This window comes from Halichoeres trimaculatus, unplaced genomic scaffold, assembly GCF_033239565.1.
Source record: "Halichoeres trimaculatus isolate MK-OKI-2021-1 unplaced genomic scaffold, fHalTri1.1 fHalTri1_scaffold_11, whole genome shotgun sequence".
In the NCBI taxonomy this organism is placed as follows: Eukaryota; Metazoa; Chordata; class Actinopteri; order Labriformes; family Labridae; genus Halichoeres; species Halichoeres trimaculatus.
The window spans coordinates 22,734,968-22,756,985 of NW_027437189.1; the positions used below are offsets into that span (position 1 = coordinate 22,734,968).

At 41.4% G+C, this 22,018-nt stretch overlaps 2 protein-coding genes across 3 annotated transcripts in view; one reads left to right on the forward strand and one right to left on the reverse strand.

Annotated features, from left to right (window-relative positions):
- Window positions 1-6,251, reverse strand: part of arhgef25a (Rho guanine nucleotide exchange factor (GEF) 25a) — a 67,662-nt gene extending 61,411 nt beyond the window's left edge. The window contains exons 1-2 of one of the 2 annotated variants that reach the window (XM_074682269.1): window positions 5,263-6,251; window positions 4,044-4,185 (exon numbers count right to left, since the gene is read on the reverse strand). In XM_074682269.1, coding sequence (XP_074538370.1) covers window positions 4,044-4,185; window positions 5,263-5,358 — 238 coding nt within the window. In that variant the 5' untranslated portion in view covers window positions 5,359-6,251. The remainder of the gene's footprint in view (window positions 1-4,043; window positions 4,186-5,262) is intronic. The other variant, XM_074682268.1, reaches the window with a different exon arrangement.
- A 6,121-nt stretch (window positions 6,252-12,372) lies between these two features.
- ankrd33aa (ankyrin repeat domain 33Aa) lies at window positions 12,373-19,329 on the forward strand. Its single transcript, XM_074682077.1, has 5 exons — window positions 12,373-12,681; window positions 14,291-14,608; window positions 14,692-14,821; window positions 14,920-15,060; window positions 17,443-19,329. The coding sequence occupies exons 2-5, from the start codon at window positions 14,351-14,353 to the stop codon at window positions 18,255-18,257; spliced, it is 1,344 nt and encodes a 447-aa protein (XP_074538178.1). The 5' UTR covers window positions 12,373-12,681; window positions 14,291-14,350; the 3' UTR covers window positions 18,258-19,329.
- The last annotated feature ends 2,689 nt before the right edge of the window (window positions 19,330-22,018 follow it).

Sequence of the window (22,018 nt, forward strand, 5' to 3'; positions counted from 1 at the left end):
AGCAGCTCTGTGTACTTGGAAGAGAAACAAGGTTTGAAATACCACTCCGGTGGAGGTCACCCAAAGGAACATATATACATAGGGGTTGGAGAACAAAAGGAGGATGAGGAGAGATGCAACAAGATCAAACAGATGAGAAAGTCCTGTTATAGAGAGATTCAAGATGAGGGCTTGAGAAATAATGGAGGAACAGGTTAAAAGAATTGAATTCATAGAGGCTGGTACCGTCCTTTGACAGTGAGGAAGCCACTGGCAGGCCTCTTATTCCTAACGTGTAACAGATGGCCATCATGAACTTTAGAGAGAGAAGGGGCCTCTTCTCTTTCCTCTTTTCTGTCACACCGAGAGATGGAAACATCACTATGACTTCTGCCTGTTAAGCCATGGCTGAATGTAATCACATGTCTCCTGTTTTACACATCTGAAGACTTAAAGGACTTTCTTAATGTTTACAACACCGATTAAACTCATTTAAGGTTAAAAGCAAGAGTTTTCATCAAGGAAAATTCATTACTTAGGCCTATTCACAGCTGTGTCAAGCATACAATAATAAATCCCACAGGCTGAAGACTGTATGTTCTTTACATTTCCAGATAATGAGAGAAGACAGTAATCATTTCTCATTGTAGGAACCATTTAACACTTTTACTATTTGAATGAAATTATTTTCTCAAATACAAACATTTTGTTTCATGTGGGGAAGTGTTCTGAAATATTCACAAATTTCCTGTATTTAGTATCTGTCCATTGTTGCTGTTTCACATGGCTCCTGTTGTCATGCGACTATGAAACAGGAGGTGAAGTATATCAGGTAAGAAGAGCTCTGTTGAAGAGTGAAGAGTTTAATCAAGCATCACAGTTGTTTTACCGTGTGCATATAGGTCGTCAAGCTGACTCAACACATAAAGCCACATCATGTCATTACTTAAAAAGAAGGATATGTATACATAAGTAACAGTAACAGTAACAGTCATGTTTTTAAAGGCGACATATCATGCTGATCCGTGATTTAATACTTACATACAAAATAAAAAGTTGAAAAAAAAGACCTCCTGAATTGTCAAAAAATGAGATATTGTATTTTTTCTGATATCCTAGAACGAGATTTGATTTGGCTGTGAGATTTTGACCTTCGTGACGACACAAGGATCCTTTCTTTTTATCAGAGTTAGCCACACAACCGCCACCGAGGGATACACCCACCAAGAGCCGAGTATAAACGTATAAACTATACATGTTACAGTACCGGTCTGACTCACCACACTGAAGCGTCCTGAGATGATCTGTGTCGAGGTGGATTTTCTTCCTCCTGAGCTGCAGAACCGTCCGGGTCTGACTCTGGGTCTAATACAAAAGGACGTATCCTACACTCTGCCATTTTATTAGTGCTATCAATGCCTTACGGTGAAGTTTTGGCAAACAGCAAACTCACTCGGTCTGCTCCATCCAATATGGCGATTTTGTAAATACTGCCATGCTGCAAAAACAGCCCCCTGGCTCTGCCCCCTCTGCCCCTCTGATAGAACTAACCAATCAGAGCACAAAGGGCTGTGACGTTGTGAGGTTTCTGGAGGTCATTCTCGAAACGAAGCGCTTCAACGAGATCTTCAGAATGGCCTAAAATGAGGATATTGAGAACGCTATTGTGGGGCAATGAAGGAACTAAATGACTTGTACTTAGGGCAGAAATGCTTTACAGGCATCCTAGTCTGGCAAAGTGAAAAGGAGAAACAAGCATTTGTCCCCTTTAACCTTTTTTCATTAGATTGCATAAAAACAACTGCTCAAGAATGTGAGGTGAAAGATTTTTTTTTTCATTTAGGTAACAGAAACTTGATTTTTTTGATATTCTATACTCCTCGTACTGCGCTTTTCTCTGCCTTCAGAGTCCGTATGTTGTGGGGGTTCAGATGTTTTTCTGCTTTGTGTTCCATTGATTTTCCGTCCAATTTCCCATCCGGAGGAAATTGAGCTTTGCAAAAACAATTGAGCAAAGGAGCTTGTCTGGAGCAAGAACAAACATTTTCCCATTTGGTCATCTTCCTTCCACATGGACCTGAATCTCATATTTCTTTAAGTTTTTTGCTTCGCTGTGCCTTTAGCTATACGCTGAAATAATATTTGGCAGCAGTTCCCTCAGCAGCGCACTCTGTCTGAGCTAAACCTTTACAGATAAGCATCTCTGTCGACTCTTTATGGTCTCACTCACACCACTTATGTATGCCGTGTACTGTTCAGTACAACAGTAAGTGCTCCAGCCACATGGTACACACCATCAAACCCCCCTTTATATACACACACTCCTGTTAACCCAAACCCAGATACAACTACAAAGCTCCTTTTGTTCCTTTCCACTCAAGGAAAATAGCAATGCACGCAAGGCCCTCACAGCGAAATCAAAATCTGAGTGCAACCAATAGCTTCTGGGGCAGGAGAGGACGGGAGGCAGCTGAACATGTTTTCTTGCCCCATCTGGAAAGTGTTGCATGTGTGTATGCATTCACACAAGAGCTCTGCTTTTTCTCATCTACTTATTTATGCTACATTACAGCAAAGCAGTTTACCTTTATCGTTTCTAAATGAGGTTGAAGAGGGTGGAGTTCAGTACGAGCTAAATACCAACACTCAGGTGATTCCAATTTAAAAATTTCCCCGAAGTTGATAGAGTCTAATGGCAACCATTAGATAGGGATGATGGGAGTCAGACTTGGTCTCACCTAAATTTGGATATACTGAGCGCTAGGTGAGCAATTGTGCTAGTCCTGAGGTACACCTCATATTGTTTTGAATCTGTTAATATCAATATTAAAAGACCTCTCCCATGTCAGCATCCAAGTGTAATGTCTGAAAAAAGTCCCAGTGGGTGATTATAAAATGATAAAAGTGCAGAACACTCACCTAGCGTGAGTGGGTGGAGTGATGAGTTTATTCACATCCACAGGTCCAAACCTGCGAATGTTTCTGGAAGATGTCTTGAGAAAACATTTGTTCGGATTTGGGGTTATACAACTACAGGTTGACTGACTGATTATTTGATGGTTGGGCAAAGTTTTGCTGCCTTAGGGCCTGTGTCCACTACCAGCATTCTCTGCACAGGTATCACCTATTTTCTAGATATCAATATGGTTCACTGTCCTAAGCGCATAAAGATACTCTGCCATCCTTTTTTGTTTGTTTGTTTGTTATTTGTTTTGTTTTGTTTTTTTCCCTATCACTGCACTCTCAGTGTTTAAAGTTCATTAACTTGTGAAAAAGGAGTGGGACTTCTGGTGTCAACTTTTTAAGCAACAATGGCTGATGCCAGGACAAAGAAGAAACTAAACACTTGAGTTTTACTAGAAAATTTTCTTTACTCAAGCTGCTCCATAATGCCCCAACAAGTTTATCCATTTATCAATAAGTTGAGGTCATGTGCTGTCATTGCAAAGAATGCCTGAGGTGGACACAGGCCCTTTGGCTCCCTGCTGCTCCTATTGTATAGTTATTGTGTTTTTTACTACTTCATACGCACATCCTGCCAAATGTTGCAATAATGACCTGGAGACAGTCATCACTGTAGAGACCCCTCTAACCTAAACTAAACCAAGTATTTTGGATGTTTGAGAGTGTGTCCCACAGGGTGACTTTCTGCTGTATGAGACAAACAAAGGACAATACAAGAAGAATTTCAGGACCTGAATGTCCCAAACTTGTCCTGACCCTCTGAAGTCCATGTTTTACGGGGGAAAATGTTTTTCTTTCACATCATGGGGCTTGCAATCATAAATCAATGTTGTGTATTTGTCTACAACAACACACACTTCTGCAAGGACTTCTTCATACCAGTGATTAGGTGGCTAAACAGGCTGTTTCAAACGTCAGTTCTCAGAAATCTGATAAGTTTCACACAAAGGAATCAATGTAGACGTGGGAAGTTTGTGTTTCGGTCAGTCTCCAAGCTCTGACTGGTTTGGTGAGGCCCACTGTTTGGACAAGCATTGTGGAAGTCTGGGGTCACCAAATGCTCTGTCACAGTCTGAACGTTCAGCCCTTTCAGGTCTTACCTGTTCCCTCTCTCTGTTCTGGGCTCTCTGTTGTGGCACTGGCCTGCTGCTCCCACTCCAGCCCCTCTGGCTCCCACTGGCCCTGCATGGGCCCCTTCTCCTCCGTGCTCGATGGGAGGTCCGCCTCGCCTCCCTCTGAGAGCTACACACAGAGATGCCTTTGTCAGCACTGGAGCTTTGCTCTGATGAGGAAGTGATGGTAAGATTGTACAGAGTGCTTATGGTCACACAACCACAATAACATTATACCGGGGGCTGTTTTTCCACTATTCCCTGAATCTTGGTGCCTTTTCTCCATTACACACTGAACAAGAATTCAGCAGAAATTGTTGAGGTCGACTTTTTGCCACAGAGCTTGGATAAGAAGTGCTTCTCAAGCGGCACTTTCAATCTTTATTTAAAACCCAGCCGCTCATGAGCAGAGGTTAACGGAGGAAAGGAGTGTTATCAGCCTTCTGCAGGGATGAGGGAAGATTATAATCACTGCTGTTTTTAACCACTGTCTGCAAGAGAGGAAATGATATATCAAGATAAACAACCTCACATAGATTAAAGAAACCTGTTTGAATATTTGGGAAAATTTTTAGGATCTTAGTGTCTGATGTTTTAAGACAAAAAGTTACGTAAATGTACTCACGTGTGATTTTTTTGTTTCCTGGTTATGGAAATTGGATTTAGATTCCAATTTGGGGATGGAGCTAACTCAATTTGGCTACCATAGTTTCCAACTAAACAACCAGAAACACAATATGTTACTTTCACTAAGTCTGGAGTCCCTTTAGCAGACTTGTGAGAAGAAGGGGAAAAAAAGCAGTAGAGAGAATGAAGTTAAAATAGACAATGAAGCGTCCAGCTTGCAGTGAGGCGTTTGACCAGACTGCATGGGTTTGTTTACGGTCAGCTGGTTTAGTCACTGCTACTCTCTTTTCTGTTCCTCAGGAACATCCAAGATTCCTCACAAGCACTGAACAGAGACCTTAAAATCTGTCTTTTCTCTCTCCCTCTTCTTTCTCTGCCCGTCCGGTTCAACCATTTTAGGTTAATAAATGGAATTAAACAAACTTAGTCACTGGTAATTTCAGTAAGAGATATTTTGACAGTCATGCACTCCTGACTCTGAAAAATACCTCCCTATGTGTTTATCGAGCTCTGAATGAATATATTGTTTTGAGCTGCTACATTAACAGTCAGTAAACAGACATACAGATCATCAACTCACCCACTGTTGATTGGGCATGGCCACAGAAGTCAGCATGTCAGCCATGGCTCCCAACATCTGGTCAGTGCGTCCCTGATTCTTCTGTAGAGCTTTCATTTTCTCCCCAATACTTTCCTCCGATTATCCTCCTTTGTTTTTCTGGCCTTTAATTAGCAAACTCTCACGCAGCCCTTCTCTCCCTCTGTCTTTCTGTTTCCTCTGTCTCTTCTCTCCTTTGTCTGCTTGTTTTTCTGTTCCCTCAGCTCCTCTCTCTGCACACTGTGCCACAGATTGGAGCTGAGCCACAGCAGCCCGCCTCGTCCTGTCCTAACTCACAGGAAACCTCATTCATATGAATTATTGATCCTGGAAGCAGGAGGGGGCACACCTCTGTCAGGACCTGTGGACACAGCAGCTCTGGGACAGGAACTTTGGAGCCCCTCTCTCAGGCAGTCCAGTTCGGACACAGGTTAGCTGGATGCAGGTGTTTTTAAGTCCAGGAAAAGAAATCCACCTTCTGCTCTGAATAAAGACTCCTTAAAAAGTCAGACTGATCTTCTTGGGCCATGTCATTCAGATTTCATTCCTCAATCTTACTTTTTCCAAAAAAGAGAATTCTTGACAGCATGAGAGTGTTTGCCTTGGACCCACCTCTTCTTCTCTGCCTGTCTGAATGTTGAAATCACCTCAGAACCGTTGGAGTCACCCTCCCTGAAATCCTCCTTTCTTGTCCTTTATTGGCTCTTGAGACTCACCACCCCCCTCCTTAAACATCTCCTCCTTCCATCAGTCCCTCTCTTCTTTCATTTCTTTTTCTTTGTCTTCATCAGATTGATTTCCCCCCATCTGTCTTTTTCAGACCTTCCTATATATTCCTCTCAGGTCCAGCTTTGAACTGTCCTGGCACCCTGCACGCTCTCTTTATCTCTGCCCAAGTCTCAGGCAGTGACACATGGAGTGTGTGAACTGTTGAGCGGCGGGGCAGCCCCAAATAAGGTATGAACACACAGCCCATGAAGCTCAACTATTTAAGAGACTGTCATCAATTGCACACACATCTTACACAACCTCTTTAGCGGCTGAGACACTGATTAATTGGAGCAATAGTGTTTGTTAGTAACAAGTCAGAGGGCTTGCAACATTGTTTACAGACTGACTCGGCACCCACAAGGAGAGTCTTTATCCTAGAAATAATGGGTGTGTGAGGTTGTGTGAGGGTGGGATGTGCATCACAAAATCTTCACCTCAACAGTAAAGAGTCAATAGAGTTGATACTGTTTAGAGAAATTAATTAGTACTGCCACATGTATCTAATTTGATGACCGCAGGAGTTCAAGACTCATATGGTCATTTTACCGTGAATGTGATACATTTCATTCAGACAACTCATGATGTAATGGCTTCAAATGTTTAAGCACTATTTTTGTTTGGTGTCTCTGCCCTGACTTCATCCCTCCTAATGGTCTCAACCAGAAACCTTGCAGCTTTAATAGAAATGGGAGCATGTGTTTGACAGGCGACTGTGAGAGTGATACGTCAAGCTCAAGCTCAAGCTCTAAGCTTTGGATGTTGACATCGCTCCATTTGGTGCAATGAAAGCTACTTTTTTTAAAATATTTTTTTAAGTTTCTCTTTCTAACAGATGATTGAAGTTCCACAATCCTGTCTGTCACTGCTCACTCTGAGTGGATGCATTTATAAATTTCAAACACCTGTGAATATTTGGTCTGACTGTATTTCTGACAAGTATCCTGATTGAAATGCATCTGAGTTTAGCTTAACGATGCTTACCTTCCAAGATTACCAGTTTGAAATGCTTGCATTTTCTTATTTCAACCATCCAAATTTCAGCTAATAAAAACATATCTTAAAAATCTTTTAGGTATTATTAAAATACTAAAGGTGACATATTTTGAACCAAAGCTAAAATATTGGCCTTATTGTCACACAATATATTACAGGAGCAGCATTGTCAGCTCAGTGGTGGAGTTGTCGCCTTTTAATCGAAAGGTCAGGGGTTCGATTCCAGCTTCTGTAGTCACAGGCTGAAGCGTCCTTGAGCAAGACACTGCTCCCACTGTTGGTCAGTAGTGTATTAATAAGTGCGAATGTGTTAGTTAAAACTGATGGCTCCTCTTGGAAATCCCTCGACCGTCAGTGTGTGAATGTGGTGTGATTGGGTGAATAAGACTAGCAGTGTAAAGCACTTTTAGTGGCCTCGGAGACAAAAAAAAGCACTATATAAGAAAGCACTATTAAAGTACTGGTCCATTACCATTACCATTTGTGAGGAACATGATTATCTACACTTGATTCTGTAGTAAATCATTCAATTTTTAGTGTAATGTTTTGCTTAAAACTATAAAAATTATACTGACATTGTTGGTACTTGCCTTCTACAAATAGAGTGTTAACCAGATTTCATCACAATCCATCCAGTGGATATAATTTAAGAAATTCAAGGAAGAAGATTTTTCAGTTGGGATCAAAACAACAGCTTTTCAGCCATTAAAGAAAAAATGTAGGGGACAGTTTGAAAAGGGGTTTTAATCTAACAATGCAATGGTGAAAAACAGCAGCTCTTCCCTTGTCACAGCTTGTTAGGTAAAGATACTAAAAAGTTAACATTGCATGCTGACATGATCCTCAATAGTGAGAAATGTTAACCTAGTTTTTTTGGAGATAAAATCCTATACTGACTGTTCTTTAGCCGAACCATCTTTGATCTAAGAGCAACTTCATCAGAAAAACAACACTATCCAGGATTTTGTCAAACTGATGCATAACTGAACCTAACTATTATGGTCTTGAGGTTGTATCTTAATTATTTTTTTCTCAGAGCCAGTTGAACATCACATCACATTTATATCATATACAACTTTTTGCTGCTCTGAGTGTTTGATGATAGTAAAACTGATGAAGTTACAATAGGTTTGTAACTTCTTAAAATGAGTTAAAGTGTAGTTCTCGAAGCAGAAATGAAACAAACTCATTCCACTGAGTTGAGCTTGAACAGCCTATGGCAGAGAGTTTCTGACCTCCCCTGATCCCCTTTGCAGCCTCAGATTCTTGTGTTGTACTGTTTTGGTAACACGCAGTCCAGGCGAAGGCTGATGGAGATTCCAGGATTCCAGTTTAGGAACCTTATATTTATGTGACTCCTCTCTCCCTCTCTCTGCTGTGACTGGAGACTCTGGGGATCCTCTAAGTTGTGAAGTTGTTTAACAATTAAAAAACAAAATAAAGACTGCTCATTACCTCCTGTTGAAGCTATTATTTCTACATGTCTGTGAGACATACAATCATGCATCTCTCCTTTTAAAGTAAACAGAGTGACCATGCACTGTAGTGTGCCTGAATAATGTCAGGTCAGGGACTTGTGGCGCGTCCGTCCTTCCCACATTTCCTGCCACAACTCTTTAACCACTTACTGAAAAGGTAATAAAATGCCCCCCTAGTGAATCCTCAGGAAAATGAAAATAAAATTTACTGCACAAGCTTGGAATACAAATACATAAACTGATTTGATGTCATTTAAATTAAATTGGCCCAGTGTTGTCAAAGTCTATGAGCCCTTTAAGTCCCAGTATGTTTGAAGCAAATTTTTCTCTTTAACCCAAGTGTACATTACCATAGCATAAGCAAGAATTGTCTTGTCCTAACAACAGTTGTATTGTGCAGACACTGTTTATCTTGTGCACAATATTGTTCACCTGTGTGTAATTATCTTGGTGACAGTAAAATTAATCTGTGCACAGCAAGTTGTTGTGCTGCATGAACAAGACAGTAACTTGTTCATGTGAGAATTTTCTTTTGTGTGAAAGGGGTATTTATCATTGCCTCATATTCTCATACTATTAAAGGTGCTATGAGGAAGATCTGTCTCAATTGCACTCCCTTGCCACCTTGTGGCCCAAAGTCTCCGTACGAAACAAGTTTTCTTTGTTCAGGACAACTTTTTACTGGATACAACGCACGGAGGTAAGGTATTTATCTGTACAGTTACGTAGTGCTACAGTTTGAAACCTGACATCAAGCAGACATTGTAGCAGCCGGCTATGTTAGCAGCCCGGTTTGTAGGCTAACGTGACAACAAGTAAACACTGTCAGTTCGCTTGTAGTTTAGTGTGCGTTTATATTTAGCATAGCTGACAGTCTGGTGCCCTGACACATGTCTGTAATGTGCTAGTAAATCCTGGTTATGTCCTGCCAGTCATCTACCAAGCAGAGCTAACGTAACCTCACTCTAGATTTTATTGATAGACTCTCAAGTTTGAACAGACCACTGCAGAATAACATGTGGGTTGGTATGAACATTATCACAAACAGTTTAGGCTAATTAGCTAATTAGCCTTTAGCTCGGGGCTGTATCACTCTCCTGTTTAGCTTTCTTCTGCTCTTTTGTCCTTTTTCTGCCTGACAGTTAGGCTCCTGTGTCCACCATCACTACAAAATTAATCACAGAAATAGTTTTAAGCAGAGAAAAACACAGACCTCTGTGTTTTATCTCTTCTCGTGACTTCACTTTTTCACCTGGTGTTGCCGTAGAGACCTAGACGTGCCGTAAATAAATCCAGTCCTAGTGGACCCGAACCGAAAGCTAAGAAGTAGCAATTTAAAATAACCTGTAACCAGCAATATTGGCGCTGATAATCTCATTTTAAAGTGTGGATTACGATTAGGGATATATCTAGAAGGGAGACTTTTTTTAAAGATCATTTCAACTCCTCACAGCACCTTTAAAGTGTTTATTCTTAATGAAAAAGTGTTGCTATTTTTGGTAAAAAAAATGAAAAAATGAAAAAATAAAGCTCTGTTTTTTAATATTTTCCATCTCTAATAGTTGCCACACTGCTTTGCAATATAAAGGATTTTATGTGAATTACAGGGGCCAAGCTGCTCATATTTTCACCATACTTATGTGTTTGTGTTGTTAAGTTATTGTGAGGTTTAGCACTTTGAAGATGTCAGTAAACTGGCATAAAACTGTTTCCTGAGTTTGTTTAGTTACTTGTCAGTTGTGCCGTGTTAAAGTAATCACTTCAGTTACTTTTCACAGATCTCCTCCTTACCTCTCCCCTTTTTCTTCCACATTCTTGATCCTGACATGCTTTCAAATGATTTAGAACAAGGGGAGCGAAGTGAGGGAGGGAAGAAGGGAGGAGGCTGGTCTGTCTAATTGCCTTATAGCTTGAAATATTATGACAGATGCTCACAGAGTCAGAGCAAAGTGCTGGTAAGACGGGTCCTGCAGAGACTGCCAACAATCTAATATTAGCCGAGCACATGGCTGCCTTCAGAATCAGTCACTAAGCTGGCTAAACTTAGCTCACCACTTCCCAAGCCCTTTTCCAAGTTCTCCTGCTCTACCACTGACCTCTGCTGGGTACGCTGGTGCCTGGGGAAAGGCTGGACGGCTCTCTGCGCTGATGAGTGAATGTCTCTGTTAGGAATTTGCAGAAAAGGAGGAAAATAACTCTGACCCTAAAAGGAAAGTGTGAGAGCTTTCAGTAGGGGTAAGTTGGGACAAAATGTTCTGGCATCAGGTTAGTAATCATTTGTGAAACTGGATGGATTTCCTTTGAGGAGCAAGAGTTAAGGCTTTGGTTTGGGAGAGAGACACAAACCTGCTGTACGAGCATGCTGTGCTGCCCTCGTCTGGTGAAGCAGATCACTGCTGTGTATCTGACAGGATGAAGGAGAAACCACACATCACTACTCCACCCTGTTGTGCCAAACACACTTCCCTTTCCTTCTGGATTTCTTCCTGTCTGCTTTATTTCTGTTTGAGCCTTTTCACAAGCAATAAATCCCAGCAACCTAGCATTTCCCTGTGTGTGTTTTTTTCTTTTCTTTTCTTTTCCTGAGTTTATTTGAGAAAGAAGTCCCACCTCAGGCTTCTGGATCTAAACATAGCACTTTTTGAGTAATGGGTCAGGTTACTTAGAGAGACGCTGCAGGCTTGATCTGACGGATTACAGCTTCTGATAAGGAAGACGCAAAAGGTGTTTGAAGGGATGTGGGGTTGTGTTGTTAGAGGTGTGGCAGACTTGGCTAGATGACATCCACAGTGTGACTGTAGGACAGAAAAACAAGTTTCTAAATCACAGGATTGAAAAGGTTTGGAAGTTAGCATCTAGTTGATGGACTGTGAAGAGAAACTTATCAAAATCACAAAAGTGCTCTCACAAAGTGTTTTAAAATTAGTCAAGGTTTAAAATGTCGAAAGTTCAAAGTAAATGTGTTCAAAGACAAAAAAAAAATCTTGCTATCAGTGGGAATTCGTTATGCCCAAGCAGTTCATTACCACGTTTGATCAGAAGGGGGCAGCCTGTCTCTCTCCAACAAAAGCAGAGCTGTTGCAGGGCACATGCTAGCTTCACATGCACAAAGTCACGGATTGGTCTAACTCGGAGTGAATATTGGGGTTAATCTGTTTACATGCCCCTTTGATGCCACGTGAACGCGTCCATGGTGCTAAAAATTAACCTGTTAACAATCCAGTCTGGTCCATTAAGGGGTTCAGACCTCAAGACAAATAAGTAGCTGGGGTTGCTGTTTGAGAAGAGCCTTTAAATAGATATGAAACTACAAAAACAAGCATTTAAATTCAGTTCTCCAACACTTAATTTGACATAAATTAAAGCAGTTAATACAGATGTTATCTTCAGATTGAACTACCTATGACATTAGAAAAATATTTTTAACTTCATCTTTTAAAGAGGACAAAGAGTTGTTGTCCTGTGTTTGGGAATCTGTGTGCACACATCACAGAGCGTCCATGTGTTTCCCAACATGTCTCTGTGTGTCTCATCCCTGTCATGGGAACAATTACATCCAAGGCCCCCCTGGTTTAGAGTAAAAGCAGGGTTAGTTTGTTGTCCCAGCAAATAAATTTCCATGGGAAAACACACCCAAGTCGCTGCTTCCCATTACAGAGACACACTGAATTTATTTCAGGCAGGGGGTCCTTGGCAGTACTCCACATTTGGGAGCCACAGCGTGCGTGATTCAGTCACAGCACTTGGTTGCAGAGGAATTTCTCTGACACAACAGACGGGCAGCAGAGAGCTGTGCGTGGACGAATTCTAAGGGAGACGAGAAAGAGAGAGCCGACTGTAAGAGGAGCAAGGTTGGCTGCTGTCTGTTTCTTTCTCTTAATCCTTAAATCTTCTGTAATCAGGATGAGAGGGAGAGAGCATGTTGCCTGACTTAGGAGAGCACAGTCTATGTTGGGACCTGGATGGCTTGCTGCAAGCTAACTGGCCAGTTGGAGAGATGGAGGGAGGGGGGAGGAATTCAGCTGGTGTCAGTTTGGGAAACTTAAAGTTACCAGTTTCCTGCAAGAGCCAACAAGAAGAGTGGAAGACCAATATCTGAGGATGGTTTAAGCGCCAAGATCCAGAGAGGAGGACAAACTCTTGACTGGATTGTTTGAGGGTGAGACTCTGGCTCTTCCTGTGTGATTTTATTTTTATTTTTTTTAATTCCACTTCGGCACAAATGATTGCACATTTTTACACTCTCATGCCACGGTTTAGTGCAACAACAGAGAGAGCTCAAATTTGGAGCTCAGAGGAGGAAGAAGTTTGACCAGATTGCAAGCTGTTACTCAGCAGGAAGTGGAGGCCACAGTGGCAGTTAAAGTAGAGGCTTGGAGTGTTGGTGCAAAAAGAGGAGGAGACAGATTGTTTTTCTGATCTTAACCCTCATTTTTCCTGCATGATGCAATGCTGGATAAGAAATAACATATGCGTGTGGGATTAAAGGAGTTGATAAGCTCTATCTGGCATTTAACAAGAGCTTAAACAAAAGATGGTCTTACTCTAATGACTTGGCATTAATGTATCATTATCAGCACGTGCACACTACTTTGTGCATACAGGGAAAAACACACTTTGCTCCAAGAGTGGGCATGATAAAGTGATGAATTCAGGGTTGATACATATTATGTTGAAGAGACACCTGAAGTTAAGCTTCTTTGAAGTCTCTTTGGAAACCTCTAAAAGGTCACTACCCTCCTTCTGAAACCATGTCATGTGCCAGTGAAGGAAGCTTCAATGATCTGACACTGTGTAGTTTATGGATTTACAGCAGAAACTACCGGAAGCTACTTCCATGCACTCTTGCTGCACAAAAGCGCGACAGAGTTCAGACACCATGACAGATGCTGTCACTGGCCTGGCCTCTCAACGCTGCCGGCACCATATTGCCTTCCTCCCTCAAACACACTCCTCCTTCAGCGTGTTCATTCACATAACTGTTACAGACTGGGCTTCTTCAGAGCTTTTGTTTATTTCATTCGCCTATTTATAGTTATAAACACAGAATTTGCTCATTTTTAGGCATTAATCAGCTTAAATGCTCTAAAAATGTGTCTTCCTCCTCACCCTTTTTCCTTTTGTACTATAAATGGCTGAGATAGTAAACATTGGAGAAAAGCACGTTCTAAAGTCAGCCAACCTTTTTTTTTTTTTTTTTAAATCACAGACTTACGGATCAGCCGCTCTGACAGGAGGGCTGAGGTGAGGTGAAGCTTCTTATCCTCTTTAGGCATCGTGCATTACACACGAGGACCTTTCAGGAGTTCAGCTCTGTTTAACATGCTATCTTCAAAGGCTGTGTTCCTGTTAGTCTTACAGAAATGCTTGAACTAGTCTGAGATGCTTATTTTAAGGAGAGGAAATCTTGCAAATTCCTGAACGAGATGACACTGATAGTACACTAATTTGACATAAATGTTTCCACATTATCCACTCCTTTCAAATCAGTTTAAGTTAACATTTCTATGCTCCTTTAATGAGCTGAGAGCTAGGTACTTCAGGGTAACTAGTGTTCTATAGATCTGAGACGCGTGTATCAGATGTAAATAAAGCAGTAATTTGACAGCCACATAAACTTAAAATATTCTATAAACTTGGGAATGAGATCAGTTTGTGACAGTGGTGCAACTTTTTAATGTCTGCTGCAAGAAACAGTGACAGTCACCCTGAACTTCAAGGTATACAAGGCCACAAGTTCATGAACATGTCTACGTTTTGTGTCTCAGATGCAGACGGTGAGCAGCAGATCAAACAGCAAGGTGTGATCCCAGGTGGAAGGGGGTCCAATGGCCACTGCAAACTATGACCCCCACCTGGGTGAAGGCCCATCTGAGGACTCAGAGATCCTCCTGGATGGTTCTGACACAGACAGTGTCCTCTCTGATGACTCAGTGCTTCCTGAATATGAAACAGATGAAAAGAATACAGATCCGCCCAAAACACTGTATGAGGCCTGTTCGAGGAATGCCACTTCATCCCTACGCAGGATCCTGGAGAGAGGAGTCACCAAGGAGGAGGCCACGGAGCTGGACATCAACGGCAAGGTGAGCTGACTGGCACTTTTGGTACTTCATTAAGGTTTAGTACAACGATGAAAGCCTTTGTATTTCTTCTTTTTACTCTTCAGAACGGACTAATGCTGGCTGTAGCCAAAGGGTTTGTTGACATTGTCACACTGCTGCACACATGTCCATTCATAGACATCAACCACCAAGACAATGACGGCAATACAGCCCTTATGATTGCTGCACAGGCAGGTATGTTCGATGGCAAACACAGCACTGAAAACCAACATCTAGTCTGAAGTCCAATACACCAACAAACCACCTTTTTTTTCCAATTCCCCTCCATCCAGGCTTCATCACCATTCTGAACTACATACTTAACTACTACTCAGGTGTGGACACAGAGGTAAGGGACCCCCGCGGCTTCACGGCTCTCATCAAGGCAGGTCTGCAGGGCCGAGAGGAGTGTGTGTCTGCTCTGCTAATGCATGGTATGTTTATGCCACATTAAAAATCATATCATTGAAGTATTGTTTTTTTCAAAAGACAACTTTGTTGTGCATGCATTAACGTAGACAAAAAAGTTTTTTGTGGCACTCACCCCAGATTTTAACAATTGTGCAGACCCTCACAGTACGTCCAGAAAGTATCCACAGCGCTCCCCTTTTTGCCAAATTTTATTTTACAGCCTCAATCAAAAATGGAATACATTTAACTTTTTTCTTAAAATTCTACACACAACAGCCTATAATAAACACGCGAAAAAAAAAATCTTAATTTTTGAAAATCTATGAAAAATAATTTAAAAACTAGGACATCACATGCACATAAGTATTCACATCCTTTGCAACAAAGCTCAAATTGAGCTCAGGTACATCCTGTTTCCACTGATCATCCTTGAGATGATCCAACAGCTTAACTGAAGACTGATTAAACATGATTCAGAAAGGCACACGCCTGTCTTTATAATGTCCAACAGGTGACAGTGTATGTCAGAGCATAAACCAAGCATGAAGTCAAAGGAGTTGTCTGTAAACCTGTAGGCAAGATTGTCTCAAGGCAAAAATCTGGGGAAGGGTCCAGAAAAATTTCTGCTGCTTTGGAGGTCCCATTGAGCACAGTGTCCTCCTTCAACTGTAAATGGAAGAAATTCGGAACCACAGGGACTCTTCCTAAAACTGGACACTTGTCTAAATTGAGCCATCAGGGGAGGAGGGCCTTAGTCAAGGAGGTGACCAAGAACCCGATGGTCACTCTGTTGGAGCTCAAGTGGTCCTCTGTGGAGAGAGGAGAACCTTCCAGAAGGACAACCATCAGCGATCCACCAATCAGGCCTCTATGGTAGAGTGAGAAGCCACTTCTTGGTAAAAGGCACACGGCAGCCTGTCTGAAGTTTGCCAAAAGGACTCTCAGACCATGAGACAGAAAATTCTCTGGTCTGATGAGACAAAGATTGAACTCTTTGGCGTGAATGTGGAAGAAACCAGGCACTGCTCATCACCTACCATTCCTACAGTGAAGCATGGTGGTGACAGCATCATGCTGTGGGGATGTTTTTTAGCAGCAAGACTGAGGGAAAGATAAATGCAGGGATGTACAGAGACATCCTGGGTGAAAATCTGTTCCAGAGCGCTTTTGACCTCAGACTGGGGACAACAGGACAACGACCATGAGCACACAGCCAAGATATCAAAGGAGTGGCTTCAGGACAACTCTGTGAACGTCCTCAAGTGGCCCAACCAGAGCTCAGACTTGAATCTGATTGAATATTTCTGGAGAGATCCAAAAATGGCTGTGCTCTGACGCTCCCCATGCAACCTGAAGGAGCCTGAGAGGTGCTGCAAAGAGGAATAGTCCAAACTGGCCAAAGAGAGGTGTGCCAAGCTTGTGGCGTCATATTCAAAAAGACCTGAGGCTGTAACTGCTGCCAAAGGTGCATCAACAAAATATTGAGCAAAGGTTGTGAATATTTAATGTGATTTCTCAATTTTTTATTTTTAATAAATTAGCAAAAAAAAAAAAATTTAAAAAAGCTTTTCCTACATTGTAATTATGGGGTGTTGTGTGTAGAACTTGAAAGAAAAAATTGAATTTATTCCATTTTGTGATGAGGCTGTAACACAAGAAAATGTGGAAAAGTGAAGCGCTGTAAATACTTTTCAGGTGCACTATAGCCTCTCCACAAACATGCTAGTTTAGGCAAAAGCCATTTACCAAGCAAGGATGATGATTAATTACATTTTCATGAATTAATAAACTAAAGGTAATTATGATACAACACTTTAAGTACAGGGTAAACCAGGGCAACTGAATTGAGAACTAATCCTGTCCTCTGGACTGCTGGGATTAGTCTTACACAAACCATGCTTGGACACATTTAGGTTGGCACTACAAAAAAATATCCATTATGTGTTGGAAGTTATTTGTCAGTAATGAAAAAATCTCTTGGACAGCTTCTTATGCCTCATCCCCTCTTTTCATGTTGGAGTCTGCAACAGCACCATGATGCAGCTCCATCATCGTCATCATGCTTTGTACGTTCACATCAATCTTACGACATGTTGGTGCCCCAGATTGTCACCACTTCATCCAAGCATCAGGCTAACAAAATGATCATAATGGAGACTAGATGTTACAAAGGCATTATTACATGTTGGGGCTTTTACAGGCCAAAAACAAACATCTTAAGTCTCTTTGTACATTTAGTCCAATCGAGAATTCTATGGCATCTTCTTTTTCGATTAAGTTATCGTACAAGTTTTGACTCAGACATGCTGATTGTCTCCCTCCACCAATTTGTTATACATAATCACGATTTTATTGCAAAGAAAATGTTCACCATTAAGGACTTTTTCTCCCCTTTTCTTGTGCAGGGGCGGATATGAATGCAATGGACTTGGTTCAAGGGAGAGGTCTTCGGGATTGGGCCCTCAGGACAGGACGATTCGAGACCCTGATGAGAATACGTCGTCTGCAGGCTCTACCTGTTGCTGAACAGTTTTGTGAGACCTACATTCCTGAGTGGCCAGATCTGAAACAACTGGTAGCAAAGGCCACAGCCACCAAAACAGCCAGTCAGAAGCTGCGCCAGCGCATCAAGGACAGCCTTACTTTTAACTTTCCCCACGACCCTGAGGACAATGGGGTGTTTGATCATATGGTACGGATGACCACCAGCATCCACAGCCCGTTAGTAGCCACTGGTTGTCGCCCTTTCTGTCCTTCAAGCCCACCAGAGATCGGCAAGCGCCGGTATGCCATACCTGAACTGCTTGAGAGGCACAGCATTAAGGAGTTAGAGGAGGGCAGAGTGTCCCACAGTAAAGGCCCCGTCATCTCTGCTTCTCCCACCACTGTGTCGGCTGCTTCTGTGTCTCTGACCTCCTGCTGCCAGGATACAGCGGGCAGGGATAGCATACCATCAGGCGGAGTGAGGAGCTACATACCTCGCAGCATGGTGCACAGAAACAGCATCTTCCCCTCAGGATGTATTCCTAAGATTGAAGTGACAAAATCTGGAGAGCCCACTCCAAAGAAAGAGAAAAAGAAGAAGAGGCAAAGGGGCTACCTGGAGCCTCCTGTATGGAAGTACAAGGAGGCAAAAGAGGAGAAGAAGAGGGAGAAGAAACTGCAGCAAGAAAAGGAAAAAGAGGAGAAAAAGAATAAGGCATCAAAGCGATCTAAATGAGGCACTGTGGCATTTTCACTGTGATACTGTCATGCATGTGAAGTATGAATGTGATTACAGACACTGTGACAATAATCAAACACAAATACAATAGAGTGTAACACAAATATTGACATGAGCTTCTAGAAAATCAAGCAGAGTCAAACTTTGGCTTGGGTCGCACATGAAGAAAGAGCATGTAAGGCTGAAAATGACATTAAGGTTATTTCCATTTGGGAATTACATTTAGGTATTTACTAACAATTACTTATTTACAGGTACTTCATAAAAAAACCTCCACAGTTGTGAGGATTACTCCTCTTGAAATGATTTCGTCATAGCGTTCCATTTTGTCTCTTCATCCCAAGTCAGCCGAAGCAAACGTAAACACTGTGTATCTTAGTTGTTGGCAGGCTGGTGAACAGAAGGAGAAGGAGACCAGGTAGCTCTAAGTTTTGTTTCTCACCATATAGTGCTCCGAGAAAAAGGCTGCTGATAACCATTATGAAGAGCTTGAACTCTTAAAAGCCATCTTCGAACTAGGCAAATGTTTGGGGCATTGATGAAGGAACAAAAAGGTGGTGCAATCCTTTTCTTGACAATTAACCAACATATTATCATGTAATTTGATCAGAAGTTAGACAGGGGGTGCAGAAAGGAAAATGGCTATTCTCAGTCAAATGTGAAGGGTTTTTTTTGTTTGTTTGTTTTCTTTATTTTTTATTATTATTTGAAAGGAAGTGAGACTAGGCTATGGAATAGATCTGACATGATAAACAAATCTGCTCTTTTAGTGTTTACATCTTACAATCCCTCAGACAACACAAGCAGGGCAAAGTTAAAGCTACTTCTTAGCTTCACCCCTGAGTGAGACTCAAAATAGGTATTCACCTCTTTACTGGTGCTACATGTGTGACGTTTGATGGGAAGTTACTTGATCTCCAGAATTGCTGCTTCAATTTTCCTTTTTTTAAGATGAACAAAAGCGGAGCTTCTTTCTACAGAGTTACATCTGCACAGCAATTGAAGCGTTTTTCTGCAATGTTACTCAGGGAGTCTTTTGTTTTTAAAACATTAGACATTAAAGCATGTATCAGGGCAAGGTTGCAACTGCACTGCATATTTGAATTAGAAAAAAATAAATATTTATTGTCTTATCAAAAAATACATGTTTTTAGATACTGTGTTAAAACACTCAAGGACCATTTCTGTGGTTGTGTGGAAAATGTTTATATAAAATCCCTTCTGAGTTCGTGGTTGAGGTTGTTTGTGTTTATTCTGTTGCTGTGTGTGTGTGTGTGTGTGTGTGTGTGTGTGTGTGTGTGTGTGGGGGGGGGGGGGGGGGGGGTCCCGTCCCCGTCCCCGTCCACGTCTCCATCTCCTCACATATAACTCTTTAAATATACCCTCAATTATATAATATATAATAGATGTCTAGAAAGAAGAAGCAAATGTGTGAACAACAAACTGCAGAAAAAAATGTGGCCAACGTCAAAAACAGAAATCAGCAGAAGACACAAAGAAGAAGCTCCATATCAATTTTTTTCAAAACAGTTGTACTCCAGGCCTGTAGAGGGCGCTGAGTGGAACTGCTTTATATCCGATAAAAGAGGAGTCTTGTTATTTGTCAGATTTAAGGACTGTTAGATCAGTAGTTTTGGATAATGCCAGAGCAGAAAGCTGGAAACCAAAACTGAGCACTGGTGCTCTCAGCCAGGTCAAAATTGCACCCTCCACAGGCTAAGTGTTCTCCTGCGGGGATGTGTTGTTTTCTGGGTGCGTGTAACAACTGCACTTCATACTATTTATTTAGAAAAATAGCATGCTTGATTTGAACCTTTGTAGATGTTTTTGAATTTGCATTGTACCTGAATTTGAAGCCAATAAGACCTCTTTGGTTTGCTTTTATCAGCAGCAAAAGGTTTGCATGTGACTGGAACATAACCTTAATTACTATTTCACATAAACTCACTTTGAGCTTCTTAATAAAGCCTATAATGTGCTCCCTGCAGTGGCATGGGATGACTTTGTAGGCCGGTTGTTTAATCCTTTAACCCAATGTGCACTGTCATTATATCACATGTATCTCTTAGGTAGGGATGGGTACTGAATTAGGTACTTCATAGGTACCGACCGAATTCTGTCAAAAGTACCGAGTACCGATTCACATAAAACCAAAAGGTACCATGTTTACTCATTCATTCATTCATTCATTCATTCATTCATTCATTCATTCATTCATTCATTTTCTGAACCGCTCATCCTGCTCAGGGTCGCGGGTGGCTGGAGCCTATTCCAGCTGTCATTGGGCGAGAGGCAGGGTACACCCTGGACTGGTCGCCAATCAATCACAGGGCTAGGTTCCATGTTTAGGTACCTAAATGCATCCTTGTGACTGTGAGGGAGTGGAATAATTAGTGATTTTCCATGCTGGACATGAAAATAGCATTGCAAGGTTATATATTGAAGAATAAATATGTTAAATTGAAAAAATATATCATTTATTATTAAACACATTGATATCTTTTACCACATAAACACAAAAAAGTACCAAAAATTGGTACAGTAGAGTACCAGTACAGATTGCCAGGTACCGGGCATTGGTACCATATTGTTTAAATGTGAAAGGTACCCATCCCTACTCTTAGGTATCTAATTTTTCCAGGATTTAAAAAAATATATAAAAACATAAAAGAGGTTAACTTTACTTTTTAAGTTCAGCAAAAAGAAATCACATGATCACTAAAAGAGAATTTTGTTTTTTCAGCTACATGAACAAATATTCACTACTGTGGCTCACTTCCTCCTCACAGGGAGGAACTTGAGGTCAGATGTGAAATAAATATAGCTCAGATACTGAACACCTTATACTTTAGTTTACAGAGACAGCCTGCACACACATGTCAGCTTACAGCAGTACATGAGATCATACAGATAAAGTGCTCTGGAGGCATTGCACTCAGAGGGGAATTTGTGACCAGAGTTGGCATGGCATTTTGATTTATGTGCTGTTTTTTCTACAGTGTAGATACTGACACTGGGGGAATAAAATGTCTTTATGAAGAAATGTCTGTTGAGAAATATCACATTCCCTCTATTCTAGTAGATAATAAAAAAAAACAACTCAAGTAAAACCCTCAGGGACTCTGTGGTTTAGAACAACAGAGATTAGAACGAATGAAAAATAAGCGCTGATAAATAGAAAGAAAACAGTGTGCTCCTTTCCTACGTGACAGCTGACGTGAGGGCAACCAGCTGTTTCTTCAGCCTTAAGCCAAAAGAGGAAGATTACAGAGCCTGAGAAAAAGGAAGGGAATTTATATCACAGACATGAAGACATCTCAGGCTCTGCTGAATGAAGCGTTTTCACACAGCAGAGCTTTTCTGGCATCCAAGAAACGGCTGCATTTACCATCAAGATTACACTTTGACTGCCACAGATGCTGAAACAGAAAGGCACTCATTGTGTCAAACTTAATATGAAGGGATATGCAAGCTTTTCAACACTTACCTAATACAACAGACACAGAGATTAAGTAATTCCTTAAGAGGGTTATTCACCACTCAGATATGGCTTTTTCTACATGAAGAGTAACACGGATGTTAAACCTACAAGCCGTCGAATAATAAATATTGACGTTTTGCAGCTCACATTTCTGTGCCTCATGAAGAACATTGTTTCATGCACTCAAGTGCACAATGACAGCTTGATATGTTCATACCCTGAAATGTGGCTAATAACCCACCAAGATAAATCAAAGTTCATTTACATCCAGTGACAA